At 42.2% G+C, this 21,696-nt stretch overlaps 2 protein-coding genes across 2 annotated transcripts; both read left to right on the top strand.

Moving 5' to 3' along the window:
• Positions 1 to 3,529: 3,529 nt before the first annotated feature.
• On the top strand, positions 3,530 to 4,634 carry LOC122690029 (histone H3.3A-like). The gene has a single exon (XM_043896961.1). The coding sequence runs from the start codon at positions 3,657 to 3,659 to the stop codon at positions 4,065 to 4,067; it is 411 nt and encodes a 136-aa protein (XP_043752896.1). The 5' UTR covers positions 3,530 to 3,656; the 3' UTR covers positions 4,068 to 4,634.
• A 15,425-nt stretch (positions 4,635 to 20,059) lies between these two features.
• LOC122689722 (casein kinase I-like) lies at positions 20,060 to 21,076 on the top strand. The gene has a single exon (XM_043896397.1). The coding sequence runs from the start codon at positions 20,063 to 20,065 to the stop codon at positions 21,074 to 21,076; it is 1,014 nt and encodes a 337-aa protein (XP_043752332.1). The 5' UTR covers positions 20,060 to 20,062.
• The last annotated feature ends 620 nt before the right edge of the window (positions 21,077 to 21,696 follow it).

The raw sequence follows: 21,696 nt of genomic DNA, 5'->3' as shown, positions 1-21,696 counted from the left end.
AATTCAACTTGGGTCTTGGGCATTGCAAATGTATTCTGTACCATGAGCCACCAGGCAAGCTCAAATGCAAGACTGGACACTATAAAATTCTTAGAGGAAAACATAGGAAAAACACACTTGTACATAAACCATAGAAAGACCTTTATTGACTCACACTCTGGAGTAGTGAAAATAAAAACAAAAACAAGCAAATGGGACCAAGTCAAACTTAAAAGCTTTTGCACAGCAAACTAAACCATAAACAAGATGAAAAGACAGCCCTCAGATTGGCAGGAAATATTTGCAAATGAAGCAACTGACAAGGGACGAATCCCCCAAATATACAAGCATCTCATGGGGCTCAAGATCATAAGTACAAGCAACCCAATAAAAAATGAGCAGAAGACTTAAAAAGACACTTCTCCAAAGAAGACATACTGATGGCACACAAACACATGCAATGGTATTCAATCTCGTTCATTATGAGAGAAATACAAATCAAAAGTAAAGTGAGATAGCACCTCACACTAATCAGAATGATCAGCATGAAAAAGTCTACAAACAGTAACTGCTGAAGAGGATGTGCAGAAAAGGGAACCCTCCTGCACTGTTGGTTGGAGTGTAAACCGACTACAGAGTGTAAAGCCACTATGGAAAAGAGTAGGGAGATTCCTATGAAATCTAGCATAAAGTTAAAATATGACTCAACAATGCCATTATTGGGCATATACCCTGTGGAAGCCATAACTGAAAAAGACACATGTACCCCAATGTTCATTGCAGCACTATTTACAATAGTCAGCACATGGAAGCAACTTAGATGTCTCTCGACAGATGAATTGATAAAGATGTGGTACATATAAACAATGAAATATTACTCAGCCATAAAAAGGGATGAAATTGAGTCATTTGTAGTAAGGTGCATGAAACTAGAGCCTATTATACAGGGTGAAATCAGTGAAGAAGAAAAAATCCAATTTGGTATATTAACACACATATGTGGAATCTAGAAAAATAGATTCCACACTACAGGGCAGGAACGGAGATACAGACACAGAGTGGACTTGTGGACACTGCAGGGGAAGGAGAGGGTGGGTTGAATTGAAAAAGTAGCATTGACAGATATACACTACAACGAGTAAAGTAGATAGTCGGAAGCTGCTATATAACACAGGAAGCCCAGCCTGGTGCTCTGTGATGACCTAGAGGAGTGGGATGTGAGTGGGGATGGAGGCTCAAAAGGGAGAGTATATAAGTATAATTATGGCTGATTCATGTTGTGGTACTGCAGAAACCAACATAACATTGTAAAGCAATTATCTTCCAACTAAAAAAAAAACCCTACAATAGGTTATTACCTCACAGCAGTCACAATGGTCATCATGAAAAAAAAAAAAAACTACAAACAGTAAATGCTGGAGAGGATGTGAAGAAAAAGGAACTCCCTTGCACTATTTGTTGGAATATAAATTGATACAGCCACTATGGAGAACAGTATGGAGGTTCTATAAGAAACTAGGAATAAAATTACTGTTTGACCCAGCAATCTCACTACTGAACATGTACCTTGAGAAATCCATAATTCAAAAAGAAACATGCACCCAGTGTTCATTGCAGTGCTATTTATGATAATCAGGACATGGATGCAACCTAGATGTCTATCAAAAGATAAATGGATAAAAAGTTCGGTATATATGTACAACGGAATATTACTCAGTCTTTGAAAGGAATGAAATTGGGGCATTTGTAGTGATGTGTATGAACCTAGAATCTGTCATACAGAGTGAAATAGGTCAGAAAGAGTAAACAAATATCATATATTAATGGGTATATATGGAGTCTAGAAAAATGGTACTGATGAACCTATTTGCAGGGCAGAAATAGAAATGCAAAATTGGACAACAGACTTGTGGACATGAGGTTGGGGAAGTGAGAGGGTGGGATGAATTGAGAGAGTAGCATGGACATATATACAATAACAAGTGTAAAATAGATAGCTAGTGGGAAAGATGCTATATAGCACAGGGAGCTCAGCTTGGTGCTCTGTGATGACCTAGATGGGTGGGATGGGGGAGTGGGAGGGAAGCACAGGGGGGGAGGGGATATATGTGTGTGTGTATATATATATACACTTATCCATGTTGTTGTGCAGCGACCAACACAACATTGTAAATCAACTATGCTCCAGTTAAAAAATAAAGTTAAAAAATAAATAAATAACAACAGCTAAAAAGAGTGAAAAGACAACCTGTAGTATGGTAGAAAATTTTTGCAAATCATATACATAATAAGGGACATGTATCCATAATATATAGGAATCTTACATCTCAATCCAAAAACAAGAAACACAATTAAAAATGGGCAAAATTCTTGAATAGATCTTTCTCCTAAGAAGATATACAAATAGCCACTGAACACATGAGAAGGTGCTGAACATCATTAGCTTCAAAAAAATGAAAGTCAAAGTCACAATGAGATACCAATTCACACCTGCTTGGATGGCTACAATAAAACAGCCAAATAAAAACAAGTGGATCAATTAGAAGCCAGATACAATGCTGGTTGGAGTGTAAAATGGTACAGCAGCTTTCCAAAATAACGTAGCAGTTTCTCAAAGTTAAACAAGAGTGACCATATGACCCAACAATTCCTCTCCTTGGTATATATGCCAAAGAAATGAAAGCTTATGTATACTCAAAAAACTTGTATATGATGTTCACAGTAGCATTAATCATTATTTACTAAAAGCACAAACAATAGAAATATCCATGAGCTGACAGTTGGATAAGTAAATATGGTACATATATACAGTGAAATGTTCAACAATAATAAAATATGAAATACATCATGGATGAGCCTTTAAAATATTTTTAAGTCAAAGAAAGCAGTCATAGAGAATAATATACTGTGTGATTGCATGCATATGCAATGTTGAGAACAGACAGAAAGTACATTGGTAGATGCCTAGCATTAGGGTTTCTCATTTGGGTGACTAAAATATTGTTAAGTTTTGTTGATGGTTGCACAGTTTTGTGAATATACTAAATATCACTGACATGTTCACGTTCAAGGAGTCCATTGTATGATTTATAAAGTAAACATAATTTGCAATAATTTATTTATAACAATAAAACTGTTAAAATTGATTTACATAAATAAACTAATAACAGTTCAGTCCATATCATCGCTCAGTTCAGTCGCTCAGTAGTGTCTGACTCTTTGCAACCCCATGGGCTGCAGCACGCCACACTTCCCTGTCTATCACCAACTCCCAGAGCTTGCTCAAACTCATGTCCATTGAGTCAGTGATGCCATCCAACCATCTCAGCCTCAGTCGTCCCCTTCTCCTCTTGCCTTCCATCTTTCCCAGCATCAGGGTCTTTTCACTTTGCATCAGGTGGCCAAAGTATTGGAGGTTCAGCTTCAGCATCAGTCCTTCCAATGAATATTCAGGACTGCTTTCTTTTAGGATTGACTGGTTTGATCTCCTTGCAGTCCAAGGGACACTCAAGAGTCTTCTCCAACACCACAGCTCAAAAGCATCAATTCGGCAGAGCGGTTTGGTGGTTCGTTGGGAGGGGTACTTTCTCTGTCTCAGCTACTGCGGCTCTTTGGGCAGCAGCGGCTGCGCGGTGGTTGGAGAAGCGGCGTATAACTTCGGCATTAGGTAAAAGAAAATGGCCCGAACCAAGCAGACTGCTCGTAAGTCAACGGGTGAGAAAGCGCCCCGCAAGCAGCTGGCCACCAAAGCGGCCAGGAAAAGCGCCCCCTCTACCGGCGGGGTGAAGAAACGTCATCGCTACAGGCCCGGGACTGTTGCGCTTCGAGAAATCCGTCGTTACCAGAAATCCACCGAGCTTTTGATCCGGAAATTGCCTTTCCAGAGGTTGGTGAGAGAGATCGCCCAGGATTTCAAAACCGACTTGAGGTTCCAGAGTGCCGCCATCGGCGCGCTGCAGGAGGCTAGCGAAGCGTACCTGGTGGGTTTGTTTGAAGATACTAATCTGTGTGCCATCCACGCTAAGAGAGTCACCATCATGCCCAAAGACATCCAATTGGCTCGCCGGATACGGGGAGAGAGAGCTTAAGTGAAGGCAGTTTTTATGGTGTTTTGTAGTAAATTCTGTAAAATACTTCGGTTTAATTTGTGACTTTTTTTGTAAGAAATTGTTTATATGTTGCATTTGTACTTAAGTCATTCCATCTTTCACTCAGGATGAATGCGAAAAGTGACTGTTCACAGACCTCAGTGATGTGAGCACTGTTGCTCAGGAGTGACAAGTTGCTAATATGCAGAAGGGATGGGTGATACTTCTTGCTTCTCATGATGCATGTTTCTGTATGTTAATGACTTGTTGGGTAGCTATTAAGGTACTAGAATTGATAAATGTGTACAGGGTCCTTTTGCAATAAAACTGGTTATGACTTGATCCAAGTGTTTAACAATTGGGGCTGTTAAGTCTGACCATACATCACTGTGATAGAATGTGGGCTTTTTCAAGGGTGAAGATACAAGTCTTAACCACAGTGTAACTTACAGTTTCCTTAAAAAAAAAAAAGTAAACCTGGCAGCTATAGAATACACTATGTGCATTTATAATAGCTATTTTATATATTGTAGTGTCAACATTTTTAAATTAAATGTTTTACATTGACATGTGGTGGGGAGTGTTGTCTTTAAGGTGTGTGTAATTTAGAGTTCGATTGGTTTTCTCCTGAGTAGACTGCACTTGTTTACGTAGTAAAATGCTTGGCGCGTTATACCTTGCATAAGTCCTCATTCTACCACATGTTAAACTAACCCTCTAGCTGATAATGCAAACACTAACGGGGAGGGGGATTTATTTATAAGGGCTCTAGACTATAATACAAGTTATTCACACCAGCATCATCTGTTACTAATACAGTAGTTAGTGCAGCTTTTCTTTGTGTTGTGATTGGTCTCATAACTAGGTTGAACTTTTCTCTACCAAGAGGAAACAATACCGAACTTTTTTTCCTTGTGGGGTTTGTATTATAATAACTGTTAGGGTAAACTTGCTGTGGGGGAGGGACACAGCTTCAGCTTATGGAACCTCTGCCAGTTAAAATGGTGTTCATGTGGCATAGGTTCTGGGAAAATCACTTCATAGAGATGGCTTTCCAAGTGGTTTTAAAATTTATCCTTCTATTGAAGTTTTTAGGTCAATTATGTATGTTGACTAAATTTACAAATAAACTTGTTTATTCAAAAAAAAAAAAAAACAAAAGCATCAATTCTTCAGCACTCAGCTTTCTTTATATTCCAAATTTCACATCCATACATGACTACTGGAAAAAACCATAGCTTTGACTAGACAGAGCTTTGTCAGCAAAGTAATGTCTCTGCTTTTTAATATGCTGTCTAGGCTGGTCATAGCTTTTCTTCTAAGGAGCAAGTGTCTTTTAATTTCATGGCTGCACTCACCATCTGCAGTGATTCTGGAACTCCAAAAGATAGTCTCTCACTGTTTCCATTGTTTACCCATCTATTTGCCTCGAAGTGATGGGACCGGATGCCATGATCTTAGTCTTCTGAATGCTGAGTTTTAAGCCAGCTTTTTCACTCTCCTCTTTCACTTTCATCAGGAGGTTCTTTAGTTCTTGTTCGCTTTCTTCCATTCCCTCAATCTTCATCTGGCTGAAACTGCTTACCTTCAACTCTCAGTTTACACTTATCTTTCTCTAGGGAGCATCTCTGCCCCTCTGAAATTAGATTATTTCCTGTTATGTACAGACAAGTCCATATAATTACCTTCTCTGTGATAGAAAGCATTTAGCCAGTTCCTTGTCAGAGCTTGTCTTATTGAACATCTCCCAACAGACTAGGAGTCACTGAGGGTAGAGACTGTGTGTGTCTTTTTCACCCTTGAACTCCAGAACATAACATAATCTAGGAGACACTATTTGATGTATTCAGTGTCATAGTTCAGTATCAGATGTTAGAATGGGGAAATAATTAATTATAAAGTCATCCATCAAGTTCCTGTTCATCCAACACAGGTTGAATCTGAATGGAGGCAAAAGCCCTAAATAGATATTTCTCCAAAGAAGACATACAGAGGGTCAAGAAAAACATGAAAAGATGCTCAATAGTCACGAATTATTAGAAGAATGCAAATCAAAACTACAGTGAGGTATTATCTCACACTGGTCAGGACAACCATCACCAAAAGAAATCTACAAACAATAAGTGCTAGAGAGGTTGTGGTAAAAAGGGAACCCTACTGCACTGTTGGTAGGGATATACACTGATACAGTCACTATGGAGAACACTATGGAGGTTCCTTAAAAAACTAAAACTAAAACTGCCATATGACCCACAACTGGGCATATACCCAGAGAAAACCATAGTTCAAAAAGATACATGCACACCAATGTTCACTGAGGCACTGTTTACAATAGCTAGGATATGGAAGCAACCTAGATGTTCACTGAAAGATGAATGGATAAATAAGTTGTGGTACATATATACAATGGAATTTTACTAAGTCAATGAAAGGAATGAAATTGTGCCATTTGTAGAGATATGGATGACCTAGAGGCTGTCATACAGAATTAATTTAGTCAGAAAGAGAAAAACAAGTATTGTATATTAATGCATATATGTGGAATCTAAAATAAGTGGTATGGATGACCTTATTTGCAAACAGAAATTGAGATGCAGATGTAGAGAACACATGTATATACACCAAGGGAGAAGGGCCAGTGAGATGAATTGGGAGATAGGGGTTGACACATATACAAGATTGCTACTATATATAATATAGATAACTAAAGAGAACCTACTGTAAAGCACAGGGAACTCTACTCAGTGCTCTGTGGGGACCTGAATGAAAAGGAAATCCAACAGAGAAGGGATATATGTATAGGTATAGTGGAATCACCTTGCCATACAACAGAAACTAACACAACATTGTAAAGAATCTATACTTCAATAAAAAATCTGAATGGAAGAGTTCTGTTAATAAATTTGATTTTTTAAATTTTAATGGGTGGAACATGACAGAATTTCATTATAAAACCGACAAATATATCAACACTTACTCAGAATGGGCTAAGTGTAAATGCAGTCTGAGGTCTGGGTATATTGGGGAAAGGTTCCTTTGGTCAGAATAGGATACATACAACAAGGGTCAAGCCCTTGTTTCCATTGAAGGTTGTTGTGTCTGATTACAGTGCCTGGAATTGTGGGCACAATTTTGTTACCAAAAGGAGACTTGGGCCTAGGAGAAGCCCATCCAGTAAAGATGGAAACCCAGAAATATGAAGCTGGTTACTTTATGGTTACTAAATTGGCCATGCCTGGAACCACTCTGCCCAAGGACTTTTGTTATATAGATAATTTTCATCATGACTTAAGCCAGTTGAGTCATGTTTTCTGCCATCTCAAGATTGTGTCTTAACTAAGTTATCATAGCTCTGCCTAGTGATTCATTCCTGGTCCCTCTTTGTCACCAGAGAGACAAGGATGGATCCTCTGCTGGCTCCTGGGGACACTCTCAGGGACTTTGGCAAACCTTATCCATCCCCTTGGACTCCCCTAATACCCACCCAGGCTGTTCCCATTCTTACAATGGCCATGTAGAGGCTGGGACCCCACAGTTGGTACCCTTGGCTATAGAGCAAACAAGAAGAGTTATTTCCATATCTTTACAACATATAATTTTTATCTCCCCTTACACAACCCCTGAGAAATCTGTATGTGGGTCAAGAAGCAACAGTTAGAACTGGACATGGAAGAACTGACTGGTTCAAAATTGGGAAAGGAGTATGACAAGGCTGTATATTGTCACCCTGCTTATTTATCTTATTTGAAGGGTACGTCATGTGAAATGCTAGACTGGATGAATCACAAGCTGGAATCAAGATTGCCCCGAGAAAGATCAGCAACTTCAGATATGTGGATGATACCACTCTAATGGCAGAAAGTGAAGGAGAACCAAAGAGCCTTCTGATGAGGGTGAAAGTGGAGCGTGATAAAGCTGTCTTGAAACTCAACATTGAAAAAGACTAAGATCATGGCATTCGGCCCCATCACGTCCCGGCAAATAGATGGGGGAAAAGTGGAAGCAATGACAGATTTTAGGTTTTTTGGCTCCAAAATCACTATGGATGGTGACTGAAGCCATAAAATTAAAAGACATTTTCTTCTTGGATGGAAAGCCATGACAAACCTAGACAGCATATTAAATAGCAGAGACATCACTTTGCTGACCAAGGTCCACCTACTGAAAGCTATGGATTTTCCAGTAGTCATGTACAGATGTGAGAGTTGGACCATAAAGAAGATTGAATGCTGACGAACTGATACTTTTGAACTGTGGTGCTGGAAAAGACTCTTGAGATTCCCTTGGACTACAAGGAGCTCAAACCACTCAATCCTAAAGGAAGTCAACCCAGAATATTTGTTTGAAGGACTGATGCTGAACCTGAAGCTGCATTACGTTGGCCACATGATGCAAAGAGCTGACTCATTGGAAAAGATCCTGATGCCATGAAATATTGAAGGCAAAAGAAGGGTGCCACAGATGATGACATGGTTAGATAGCATCACTGACTGAATGGAAATAAAGGTGAGCAAACTCTAGGAGACAGTAAAGGAGAGGGGAACCTGGTGTGCTGCAGCCCATAGGTTGTCAAGGAGTGGGACACGACTTATTGACTGAACAACAACAACAGAAGAACTCACCTGACGATACAATGATGTGTGTGACCTGGTGTGTAAACTACAAGAACAGCATAGAGGACTCCCCTGGTAGTCCAGTGGTTGGGAGTCTGCCTGCCTATTCAGGGGTAATGGGTTCTACCTCTGGTCTAGGAAAATTCCACATGCTGTGGGGCAACTAAACCCATGTGCCACATCTACTGAAGCCCACATGCGCTGGAGCCTGTGCTTTGCAACAAGAGAAGCCTCCCACTTGCCACAACTAGAGAAAGCCTGTGCACAGCAACGAGGACACAGGACAGCCAAAATAAATTAAAAATGAAAGAACAGCAGGAGCAGTGAGCAGCAGCTGTGCAGCGATGGAGTGACAAGTGGCTCCATTTCCCCTGAATATGCAAGCAGACTCCCAAGCACTGGACTACCAATGAAGTCCTCTATGCTGTTCTTGTAGTTTACACACCAGGGCACACACATCATTGTATCATCAGGTGAGTTCTTCTGTTGTTTTTCGGTCAATAAGTCATGTCCCACTGCTTGACAACCCATGGACTGCAGCACACCAGGTTCCCCTCTCCTCTACTGTATCCTAGAGACAGAGAGGAGATACCCCACGACCAAGGTAAGGAGCAGTGGCTGCGCATTGCTGGAGCAGCCGTGAAGAGATACTCCATGCCCAAGGTAAGAGAAACTGCAGTAAGAGCATAGGCTCTCAGAGAGGGAGTCAGAGGGCAGACAGACTGAAACCACAATCACAGAAAACTAACCAATCTAATCACATGGACCACAGCCTTGTCTAACTCAGTGAAACTAAGCCATGCCATGTAGGGTCACCCAAGACGGATAGGTCACGTTGGAGAGTTCTGACAAAATGTGGTCCACTGGAGAAGGCAATGGCAAACCACTTCAGTATTCTTGCCTCGAGAACCCCATGAACAGTATGAAATGGCAAAAAGATAGAACACTGAAAGATGAACGCCCCAGGTTGGTAGGTGCCCAGTATGCTACTGGAGATCAGTGGAGAACTAACTCCAGAAAGAATGAAGAGATGGAGCCAAAGCAAAAACAACATCCAGTTGTGGATGGGACTGGTAATAGAAGCAAGGTCCAATGCTGTCAAGAGCAATGTTGCGTAGGAACCTGGAATGTTAGGTCCGTGAATCAAGGCAAATTGGAAGTGATCAAACAGAAGATGACAAGAGTGAATGCCAACATTTTAGGAATCAGCAAACTAAAATGGACTGGAATGGATGAATTAAACTCAGACGACCATTATATCAACTACTGTGGGCAAGAATCCCTTCGAAGAAATGGAGTAGCCATCATAGTCAACAAAAGGATCCAAAATGCAGTACTTGGATGCAATCTCAAAAATGACAGAATGATCTCTGTTCATTCCCAAAGCAAACCATTCAATATCATGGTAATCCAAGTCTATGCCCCAACCAGTAAGCTGAAGAAGCTGAAGTTGAAGAGTTCTACGAAGACCTACAAGACCTTCTAGAACTAACACTCAAGAAAGATGTCTTTTTCATTATAGGGGTCTGGAATGCAAAAGTAAGAAGTCAAGAAACACCTGGAGTGACAGGTAAATTTGACCTTGGAGTACAGAATGAAGCAGGGCAAAGGCTAGTAGAGTTCTGCCAAGAGAATGCACTGGTCATAGCAAACATCCTCTTCCAACAACACAAGAGAAGATTCTACACATGGACATCACCAGATGGCCAACACCGAAATCAGACTGATTATATTCTTTGCAGCCAAAGATGGAGAAGCTCTATATAGTCAGCAAAAACAAGACCAGGAGCTGACTGTGGCTCAGATCATGAACTCCTTCTTGCCAAATTCAGACTTAAATTGAAGAAAGTAGGGAAAACCAATAGATCATTCAGGTATGACCTAAATCAAATCCCTTATGATTATACAGTGGAAGTGACAAATAGATTTAAGGGACTAGATGTGATAGACAGAGTGCCTGATGAACTATGGATGGAGGTTCGTAACACTGTCCAGGAGACAGGGATCAAGAGCATCCCTAAGAAAAAGAAATGCAAAAAAGCAAAATGGCTGTTTGAGGAGGCCTCACAAATAGCTTACAAATAGCATTACAAATGGCTGTGAAAAGAAGAGAAGCAAAAAGCAAAAGAGAAAAGGAAAGATATACCCACTTGAATGCAGACTTCAAAAGAATAGCAAGGAGAGATAAGAAAGCCTTCCTCAGTGATCAGTGCAAAGAAATAGAAGAAAACAATAGAATGGGAAAAACTAGAGATCTCTTCAAAAACATTAGAGATACTAAGGGAACATTTCATGCAAAGATGGGCTCAATAAAGGACAGAAATGGAAGGCACCAAACAGAAGCAGAAGATATTAAGAAGAGGTGGGAAGAATACACAGAAGAACTGTGCAGAAAAGATCTTCATGACCCAGATAATCACGATGTTGTGATCACTCACCTAGAGCCAGACATCCTGGAATGTGAAGTCAAGTGGGCATTAGGAAGCATCACTATGAATAAAGCTAGTGGAGGTGATGGAATTCCAGTTGAGCTATTTCAAATCCTAAAAGATGATGCTGTGAAAGTGCTGCACTCAATATGCCAGCAAATTTGGAAAACTCAGCAGTGGTCACAGGACTGGAAAAAGTCAGTTTTCATTCCAATTCCAAAGAAAGGCAATGCTAAAGAATGTTCAAACTACTGCACAATAGCAGTCAGCTCACACACTAGTAAAGTAATGCTCAAAATTCTCCAAGCCAGGCTTCAGCAATACTTGAACTTCCAGATGTTCAAGCTGGTTTTAGAAAAGGCAGAGGAACCAGAGATCAAATTGCCAACATCCGCTGGATCATCAAAAAAGTAAGAGAGTTCCAGAAAAACATCTATTTCTGCTTTATTGACTATGCCAACGTCTTTGACTGTATGGATCACAGTAAGCTGTAGAAAATTCTGAAAGAGATGGGAATACAAGACCACCTGACCTGCCTCTTGAGAAATCTGTTTGCAGGCCAGGAAGCAATGGTTAGAACTGGACATGGAACAACAGTCTGGTTCCAAATAGGAAAAGGAGTACATCAAGGCTGTATATTGTCACCCTGCTTACTTAACTTATATGCAGTGTACATCATGAGAAACGCTGGGCTGGATGAAGCACAAGCTGGAATCAAGATTGCCGGGAGAAATATAAGTAACCTCAGATATGCAGATGACACCACCCTTATGGCAAAAAGTGAAGAAAAACTAAAGAGTCTCTTGATGAAAGTGAAGGAGGAGAGTGATAAAGTTGGCTTAAAGCTCAACATTCTGAAAACTAAGATCATGGCATCTGGTCCCTTCATTTCACAGGAAATAGATGGGGAAACAGTGAAAACAGTGGCAGATTTTATTTTCTTGGGCTCCAAAATCATTGACGATGGTGACTGCAGCCATGAAATTAAAAACACTTGCTATTTGGAAGAAAAGCTATGACCAACCTAGACAGCATATTAAAAAGCAAAGACATTACTTTATCAACAATGGTCCATCTAGTCAAAGCTATAGTTTTTCCAGTAGTTATGTATGGGTGTGAGCATTGGATTATAAAGAAAACTGAGCACTGAAGAATTGATGCTTTTGAACTGTGGTGTTGGAGAAGACTGTTGAGAGTTCCTTGGGCTGCAAGGAGATCCAGCCAGTCCATCCTAAAGGAAATCAATCCTGAATATTCATTGGAAGGACTGATGTTGAAGCTGAAACTCCAATACTTTGGCCACCTGATGTGAAGAACTGACTCCTTGGAAAAGACCCTGATGCTGGGAAAGGTTGAAGGCGGGAGGAGAAGGGGACGACAGAAGATGAGATAGTTGGATGGCATCACCAACTTATGGAAATGAGTTTTAGCAAGCTCTGGGAGTTGGTGATGGACAGGGAGGCCTGGTGTGCTACAGTCCATAAGATCACAAAGAGTCTGACACTACTGAGTGACTGAGCTGGTCTGAAAGTCATAGTTAAGGCAGCCATGTCTGTACTGAGAGGCCTTTCCTAGGGGAACTTTTCCTAGGGCCTTTTCCAGGCAAGATTACTGGAATGGGTTGCCATTTCCTTCTCCAGAGGATCTTCCCAACTCAGGGATCCAACCCAGGTCTCTTGCACTCCAGGCAGACGCTTTACTGTCTGAGCGACCAGGGAAGCCCAGGGGAACATGTACAGTAAAAGAGAACATTGTATCAACAATCTCTGGGGATCAAAAGGAAATCTTGTTAGATCAGTGACATACTCTCCAAAGTCTGCAGTGCACGAAACCTTCAGTTGTCCTTCCTTTCTTTAACAAGGGGCAATTATTATCCACAGAGCAAGACTATTGTATGAAGGCTGAGACCTGCTTTACTTCCCTTTTGATGCCATCCATTGGAACATTACACTAAGTATAAGTAAGTAAGAGAAAAAATAATTTTGGATAGAATGAGAGATGACAGCTACTTTCACACACTCCTTGCAGGACTGGGAGGCAGCTAGAGTATGCATCAAGATTTGAATATAAACACTGTAGAATTTGTAGATTTTATTTTTAAAATGTCTTCTGATCAAACGGACAGATGTACAATGATTATTAAAGATATTTATTGCAGCTATATATGAAAATGTGTAAAACTGGAAAAAAATATACATCCATGAATATTTGGTTGTATGTGTGCTATGTGTGCTAAGCCACTTCAGTCATGTCGAACTCTTTGTGACCCTATGGAGTCTAGCTCACCAGGCTCCTCTGTCCATGGGATTCTCATGCCCTCCTCCATGGTATCTTCCTGACCCATGGATCAAATCCACATCTCTTATGTCTCCTGCATTGGCAGGAGATACTTTATCACTAGCGCTACCTGAAGTAGATTCAAGGGATTAGATCTGATAGACAGAGTGCCTGAAGAACTATGGATGGAGGTATGTAATATTGTTCAAGAGGTGGTGATCAAAAACATCCCCAGGAAAAAGAAATGCAAAAAGGCAAATGGCTGTCTGAGGAGGCCTTAGAAATAGCTGAGAAAAGACGAGAAGCTAAAGGCAAAGGAGAAAAGGAAACATATACCCTTCTGAATGAGAGTTCCAGAGAATATCGAGGAGAGATAAGAAAGCCTTTTTGAGTGAACAGTGCAAACAAATAGAGGAAAACAATCAAATGGGAAGGACTAGAGATCTCTTCAAGAAAAGTAGAGATACCAAGGGAACATTTCATGCAAAGATGGGCACAGTACAGAACAGAAACGGTATGGACCTAACAGAAGCAGAAGATATTAAGAAGAGGTGTGAAGAATACACAGAAGAACTATACAAAAAAGATCCTAATGACCCAGATAACTACAACAGTGTGATCACTCACCTAGAGCCAGACATCCTGGAGTGTGAAGCCAAGTTTGTCTTAGGAAGCACCACTAGGAACAAACCTAGAAGAGGTGATGGAATTCCAGCTAAGATATTTCAAATTCTAAAAGATGATGCTGTTAAAGTGATGCACTCAATATGCCAGCAAATTTGGAAAACTCAGCAGTGGCCACAGGATTGGAAAAGGTCGGTTTTCATTCCAAACCCAAAGATGAGCATTGCCAAAAAAATGTTCACACTACCACACAATTGCACTCATTTCATGTGCTAGCAAAGTGATGCTCAAAAGCCTTCAAGCTAGCTTCAGTGGTATGTGAACCAAGAATTTCCAGACATACAAGCTGGATTTAGAAAAGGCTGTGGAACCAGAGATCAGATTGCCAACATCCGTTGAAACATAGAAAAAGCTAGAGATATCCAAAAAAACCACATCTACTTCTGCTTTATTCACATCACTAAAGCCTTCGAATGTGTAAATCACAGCAAACTGTGAAAAATTCTTAAAGTGATGGGAATACCTGACCACCTTACCTGCATCTTGAGAAACCTGTATGCAGGTCAAGAAGCAACAGTCAGAACCAGACATGGTTCAACAGACTGGTTCCAAATTGGGAAAGGAGTATGTCAAGGCTGTATACTGTCACCCTGCTGATTTAATTATATGCAGAGAATATCATGCCAAATGCTGGGCTGGATGGAGCACAAGCTGGAATCAAGATTGTTGGGAGAAATATCAGTAACCTCAAATATGCCATAACACACCCTTATTTGCACAAAGTTAAGAGGAACTAAAGAGCCTCTTGATGAAAGTGAAAAGGAGAGTGAAAAACCTGTCTTAAAACTCAACATTCAAAAAATGAAGATCATGGCATCTGGTTCCATCATTTCATGGCAAACAGATGGGGAAACAATGGAAACAGTGACAGACTTTATTTCCTTGGGCTCCAAAATCACTGGGACGGTGACTGCAGCCATGAAATGAAAAAACACCTCCTCCCTGGAAGAAAAGCAATGACAAACCTAGACAGCATATTAAAATGCAGAGACATTACTTTTCTGACAAAGGTCCGTATAGTCAAAGCTATGCCTTTTCCAGTAGTCATGTACGGAGATGAGAGTTGCACAGTAAAAAAGGCTGAGTGTCCAAGACTTGATTCCTTTGAACTGTGGTTCTGGAGAAGGCTCTTGAGAGTCCCTTAGACTGCAAGGAGTCAATCCTAAAGGAAATCAACTGTGAATATTTGTTTGAAGGACTGATGCTGAGGCTGAAGCTCCAATACTTTGGCCACTTGATTCAAGGTGCCAACTCATTGGAATAGACCCTGATGCTGGGAACAGTTGAAGGAAGGAGGAGAAGGAGATGACAGAGGATGAGGAGATTGGGTGGCATCACCAAATCAATGGGCATGAATTTGAGCAAACTTTGGGAGATGGTGAAACACAAGGAAGCCTGGTGTGCTGCAGTCCATGCAGTTGAAAAAGTTGGATGCAACTAAGCAAGTAAGCCGAGCGCAACCTGTAGCCCACCAGGCACTTCTGTCCATGTGTATTCTCCAGTCAAGAATATTGGAGTGGGTTGCCATGCCCTCCTCCAGGGGATCTTCCCAACCCAGGGATCAAACCCAAGTATCCCATATTGCAGGCAGATTATTTACCCTCTGAGCCACCAGGGAAGCCCATTTGATTGAATTTGTTGTTCACTCCCTCAATCATATCTGATTTTTGTGACCCCATGGACTGCAGCTTGCCAGGCCTCCCTGTCCTTTACCATCTCCCAGATCCTGCTCAAACTCATGCCCACTGAGTCAGTGATGCTATCCAACCATGTCACCCTAATAAAGCTGTCTAATTCCATGCATGAAGTGATATGAATTTAAAACTATAAGTATGCCTTGAAATCTTCAGGCCACACTCACTAAAACACGTGGCCTATGTATAGAAACTGTTAACAAACAGCATAACCCAGTATTTTTTGGGGGGGTTATTAGAGTATTGTACATATGCTTTTTGTATCAGTCCAGACCCATAAAGGAGCTGATGCTAAAGCAGAATTCAAAATGCAAGAAATTTATTAGGAGAAGTAACTGTGAGAGAAAGTGATATTTCAGGGGAAGTTGGGAGAGCCACTGCATTCAGATCCTGGTATGAATGCCAGTGAAAGAGAGACAAGGACTAATGCCTGGGTGGAAGCATCTTAAAGGGTGCAACACTTCTCAGTACAGTTTGCAAGGTCACTGGGGAGTCTTTGAGTCAATGTTGGCCATCAACTTCTGCTTCTTGCCAAACCTGCAGAACTAGTGGTGAAGAAGGAATTCATAGGGCCTGAACTCCATCTCAGGCCTGTCCGTGCTGGCTGTGCTCGACTGCCTCTCCAGTGGACTCTGAACTCTCTGCTTAGTGCCTGTGAGGACGACAATGGAAGGATAAGACCCCCTCCAGACAGAGGAATCCTGAAGATCACATCCAGGCTACTCATTGCCTAAGAGGAAGCATACCGTAATCACACCTGTCTCCGGACAGGTCATAAACTTTTTTTCGTATCTGTCAAGATGTAATCACAGGCTTATCGATTATTAACTGGTTGGAATGTAACTGCGGGCTTATTGACTATTGACTGTTTAAGACACGTACACATGGGGTAGGTGGTGGGTCTGGGCACGTACGCATGGGGTATAAAAGATTTTCACAAATGCTGGACGGGGTCCTTGGCTAAGAGGAGACTCTGCCTTGGGCCCGCCGGTGTAATAAACTGCACTCCACTATCTGCATTGTCCTTCTGAGTGAGTCTGTTTCCCGGAAAGCGTGGCTATAACAGTGGTAATGTCCCACTTGTGACAATCAAAACCCACCCTCCATATATGAAACAATGGTTGGCAAATCGTTGTACATCAGGCAATGTGAAGGACAGTGATCCCTGAGAGAGAAGAAACAAAAGAGGTGTGAACAGTGACTGTCCCAGCTTACTGCCTAGAGTTTTTAGTTTGCTGCCGCACATGGAGGGGAACCTAGCTAGAGTCAGTGGAGACCTGACTTCAGAAGACAGAGCTGAGGTCTCAGGAGATGAAGGCAACTAGGGGTCAATGGGTGCCAGACAGGAGAATGCTACAAAGCGAGAGAACCCCAGGGATCGTCAAAGTGTCATGTACTCAGCCCATGCATGTGAGGCCAGGGAAAGTACATCTGAAAGAAGTAGAGAGAACACTGCCTAGTGCTTGGACTCAGATGGTCATAGTGCCTTTCTGAGTCAGCCAGAGTGGAAAACCTCAGGATTCATGGGACACTGGGTTAGGACTCAGAAGGTGAGTTCAGTTCATTTCATTCAGGACTCAGTAGTGGGAGTTCAGTTCAGTTCAGTCACTCAGTCGTGTCCGACTCTTTGCAAGCCCATGGACTGCAGCACACCAGCCTCCCTGTCCATCACCAACTCCTGGACCTTGCTCAAAATCATGTCCATCAATTCGGTGATGCCATCCAACCATCTTATCCTCTGTTGTCCCCTTCTCCTCCTGCCTTCAATCTTTTCCAGCATCAGCGTCTTTTCCAAGGAGTCAGTCCTTTGCATCAGATGGCCAAAGTGTTGGAGGTTCAGCTTCAGCATCCGTCCTTCCGATGAATAGTCAGGACTGATTTTTCTTTAGCATTGACTTGTTTGATCTCCTTGCAGTTGAAGGGACACTCAAGAGTCTTCTCCAACACCACAGTTCAGAAGCGTCAATTCTTTTGTGCTCAGTTTTCTTTATGATCCAACTCTCACATCCATACATGACTACTGGAAAAACCATAGCTTTGACTATACTGACCTTTGCTGGCAAAGTAGTGTCTCTGCTTTTTAATATGCTGTCTAGGTTGGTCATAGCTTTTCTTCCAAGGAGCAAGCATCTTTTAATTTCATGGCTGCAGTCACCATCTGCAGCGATTCTGGGGCCTAAGATAATAAAGTCTGTCACTGTTTCCATTGTTTCCCCATCTGTTTGCCATGAAGTGATGGGACAAGATGCCATGATCTTAGTTTTTTGAATGCTGAGTTTTCAGTCTGCTTTTTCACCCTCCTCTTTCATTTTCATGAGGAGGTTCTTAATGAAACCTCTTGTTTTATCAAGTGATGAAACTACTCCAAGGAGTGGGAGTAATGAGTCCAGTTTTGAGCACTGCTCCAGTTTTCCCTAACAAATAAGATTGAACATAAGGAAATGAATAATTGAGTCATCAAACAGACAAACAAGCAAATAAGTAAGTGAATAAGTAAATAATATTGGAGAAGAGGGTAATGCTTACTTTCACACAATGCTGGTATCAGCTGGAAGCCAGGCTAGGAATATGCATCAAGATGGAAGTGGCTTTGGAATTGGGCAGCGGGGAGAGGCTGGAAAAATTTGTAGATGGTTGATAGAAAAAGTCTGGGTTGCCTCAAAGAAACTGATGGGAGAAATAGGAATACTGTGGTTTTGCTGAGGTCTCAGATACGCTTCCCAGGTGACGCTAGTGGTAAAGAATCCTCCTGCCGATGCTGGAGACTCCTGTTCCATCCCTGGGTCAAGAAGATCCGTCAAAGAAGGAAAGGGCAACCCACTCCAGTTTTCTTGCCTGGGGAATCTCACGGACAGAGGAGCCTGGCGGGCTACAGTTCATGGGGTTACAAAGAGTCGGATAGGACTGAAGCGAATTAGCACACAGCACTGGCCAAAGAACCTAGCATGTCTGGTACCTGCCTGTTTAAGAGATGAATTCTAGGTATTTTCTAAAAGAACTAGAAGATTTAGAAAAGTTAATTTAATCTTAATTTCTGAATAACGATTTACTGATTGAATTTAACACATGATGAATAAGAGAAATGAATAGCTTTAGATATTTTTACCCTGCACAATGTTAGGTATAACTAGGTATTTAATAAGCATAGCATATCACAGTGAAAATCATTAAAGACAACTAACTTCCTAGTTCTCTTCCATCCAACTCCCAGTGCTGACCATGTCACCTTGAATGGGACTGTATTGTAACAGGGGTCATCGAGGACGTCACTGGAGACTTCAGCAGGGAGGGGTAGCAGCACTTGGACCCTGTACAGAGGTGCCTGGGCCAGGATGCGACACTGGAGACCTACAGCCAACTGTGTGCAATGGGTCAGTAAGCACAGCTGCCCTCTGCACCTTCCAGGGGCCTCAGGGAGGCTGCTTCCGTTCTCAGCTGCTGAATGCTCTGGGGCATCTGAAGTGTGTAATGGTGTCATCTTTGATTTGCCCGAGATACTTCAGTCCTTTTACACTTCTTTATTACTCTATTCCCAGGGAAATGGGATTACTTTCCTGAAGAGCAAATAGGAGCGTGGTTGAAAGGCCCTGAAACCCAGTTAACTGGACCCAATCCTGTATCATGTCCTGTTCACAGGTAACCAAGCTCCCAAACCAGAGGTCATCTTCAAGCTGGAGCAAGGAGACGGCCCATGGACACTGGAGGAGGAAACCCCACATCACGGCTGCTCAGATGTGTGACCTGAGTAGCTGGGGGACGTGGAGTAGATCTGTTTTTCTAGGACAGGCTGATGATTTTGAAAGGTTCTGAAGGTAATGTCTTGAAGGTTCTAAGAGCGCCCGTGATTCCTTTCCCAGAGTTCTCCGCGCCGTGAAGCGCCCGCCTGGAACTCGGGGCACTTTGTGTTGGCTGCAGCCGTTATAACAAGATGGCAGCGCCGGCGGAGTGACCAGGGGTCCCTCCTGGCGGCAGCCCCGGCACTGGTGGCGGTGGTATCGCTGCCATAACTTCACGGCTCCCCTTTACCAGCCCTCGAAGTCACCGCCAGAAGCCAGAGGCTCAGCCAGCTAACGGTGAGAACCCCCTCAACGGTCTGTGGGCTGGTGAAAAGAAACCAGACAGTAGCGGTGGTCAGGTTCCCCTGGACCGATTCTGGGCCCTGTAACGCTGAGAAACAGCCAGCGTTCCCTGTTTCCTGCCTGCCTTCACAGTCTTGCCCCGTGGACGAACCCTAAGGGCATCCATCATCCCCTTAGAGGTGTCAGAGCTTAACCTCAACTCTATCTTTGTCTCTCAGGATGGAGAGCAGCAGCCGACCCAAGACTGATTTCATTGTCGGAGGGAGATATAAACTGGTTCGGGAGATCGGGTGTGGCGCCTTTGGGGACGTTTACTTGGCGATAGACCTCACCAACCACGAGGAAGTGGCGGTAAAACTAGAATCACAGAGTGCGAGGCAGCCCCGGTTGGTACGTGAGAAGGAGCTCTATAATATTCTTCAAGGTGGGGTTGGCATCCCCCAGATACGGTGGTATGGTCAGGAAACGGACTATAAGGTGCTAGTCATGGATCTTCTGGGACCCAGCCTTGAAGACCTCTTCAATTTCTGTTCAAGGAGGTTCACTATGAAAACTGTACTTATGTTAGCTGATCAGATGATCAGTAGACTTGAATATGTACATACACACAATCTGATACACAGAGACCTTAAACCAGATAACTTCCTAATGGGTACTGGGAAACAGTGGAAGAAGTTATTCCTTATTGATTTTGGTTTGGCTAAGAAGTACAGAGACAGCAGGACAGGGCAACACATATCGTACAAAAAGGGTAAAAGTCTCACTGGCACGCCTCCCTATGCTAGCATCCGTGCACATCTTGGTCGTGAACAGAGTCGCCGAGATGACATGGAATCATTAGGATATGTTTTGATGTATTTTAATAGAGCCAGCCTGCCATGGCAAGGACTGCAGGCTGCAACAATGAAGGAAAGATGTGAAAAGATTAGTGAAATGAAGATGGCCACACCTGTTGATGTTTTATGTAACGGATTTCCTGTAGAATTTGCCATGTACTTTAAGCATTGTCGTGGGCTGTCCTTTGAGGAAGCCCCGGATTACACATACCTGAGGCAGCTATTCCGCATTCTTTTCAGGACCCTGAATTACCAACATGACTATGCATTTGATTGGATAGTGCTACAGCAGAAAGCAGCACAGCAGGCTGCCTCTTCAAGAGGGCAGTGTCAGCCGGCCCAAACACCTACAGGCAATCAGACTGACAAAACCAAAAGTGAAGTGAAAGGTTCATAAGCAGGAATCAAGGAAAGAGGACACAGAACAGGAGACTGGAGCACCAAATTCATTTCCCTCTAAACTAGCTCTGGTTAGCAGAGATGGTCTCCTCTGAGTTGAAGGCTTTGTCATCAGTAAACATGGCACCCAGTTTTTCATTTCACTTTTTCAAGTGGAAAAGTTCACTAAATGCTTGACACACACAAAATTGGTGGGAAAATTGTGCCTATGCCAATTTTAATTAAATTCTTTTATTTTGAACTACACTGCTTTGAGAGATCTCATTTCAGAAGAATAGCCTGTACAGTTGCTATGGTTGTTAATGCATTCTGTGGGTTTATCCATCCCTGGGGTTTGCAGGTTGTTCACTTAAAACATTCTTAATATGGTTGACTTCTTTGTTTGCAAGCCAGCTGATATGGTCGTAATCAATATTCCAAGTCTAAGCATATGAACAACTCTGCTTGCTTACTTGAGCTGGAAATAACAGCCTCTGAAGTGAAGACTTAAGAAAAACTTAGTGACTACTAGATTATCCTTAGGATTCGCCGTTAACTCTATAATGTTCTTGGTATTTAAAAAAAGCATGTTTGTCACAGAATTTTAGTTAACATCTTAAACTGAACATGTATACATGT

This window comes from Cervus elaphus, chromosome X, assembly GCF_910594005.1.
Source record: "Cervus elaphus chromosome X, mCerEla1.1, whole genome shotgun sequence".
NCBI lineage: Eukaryota > Metazoa > Chordata > Mammalia > Artiodactyla > Cervidae > Cervus > Cervus elaphus.
This window is presented reverse-complemented; position numbering and strand designations above follow the sequence as displayed.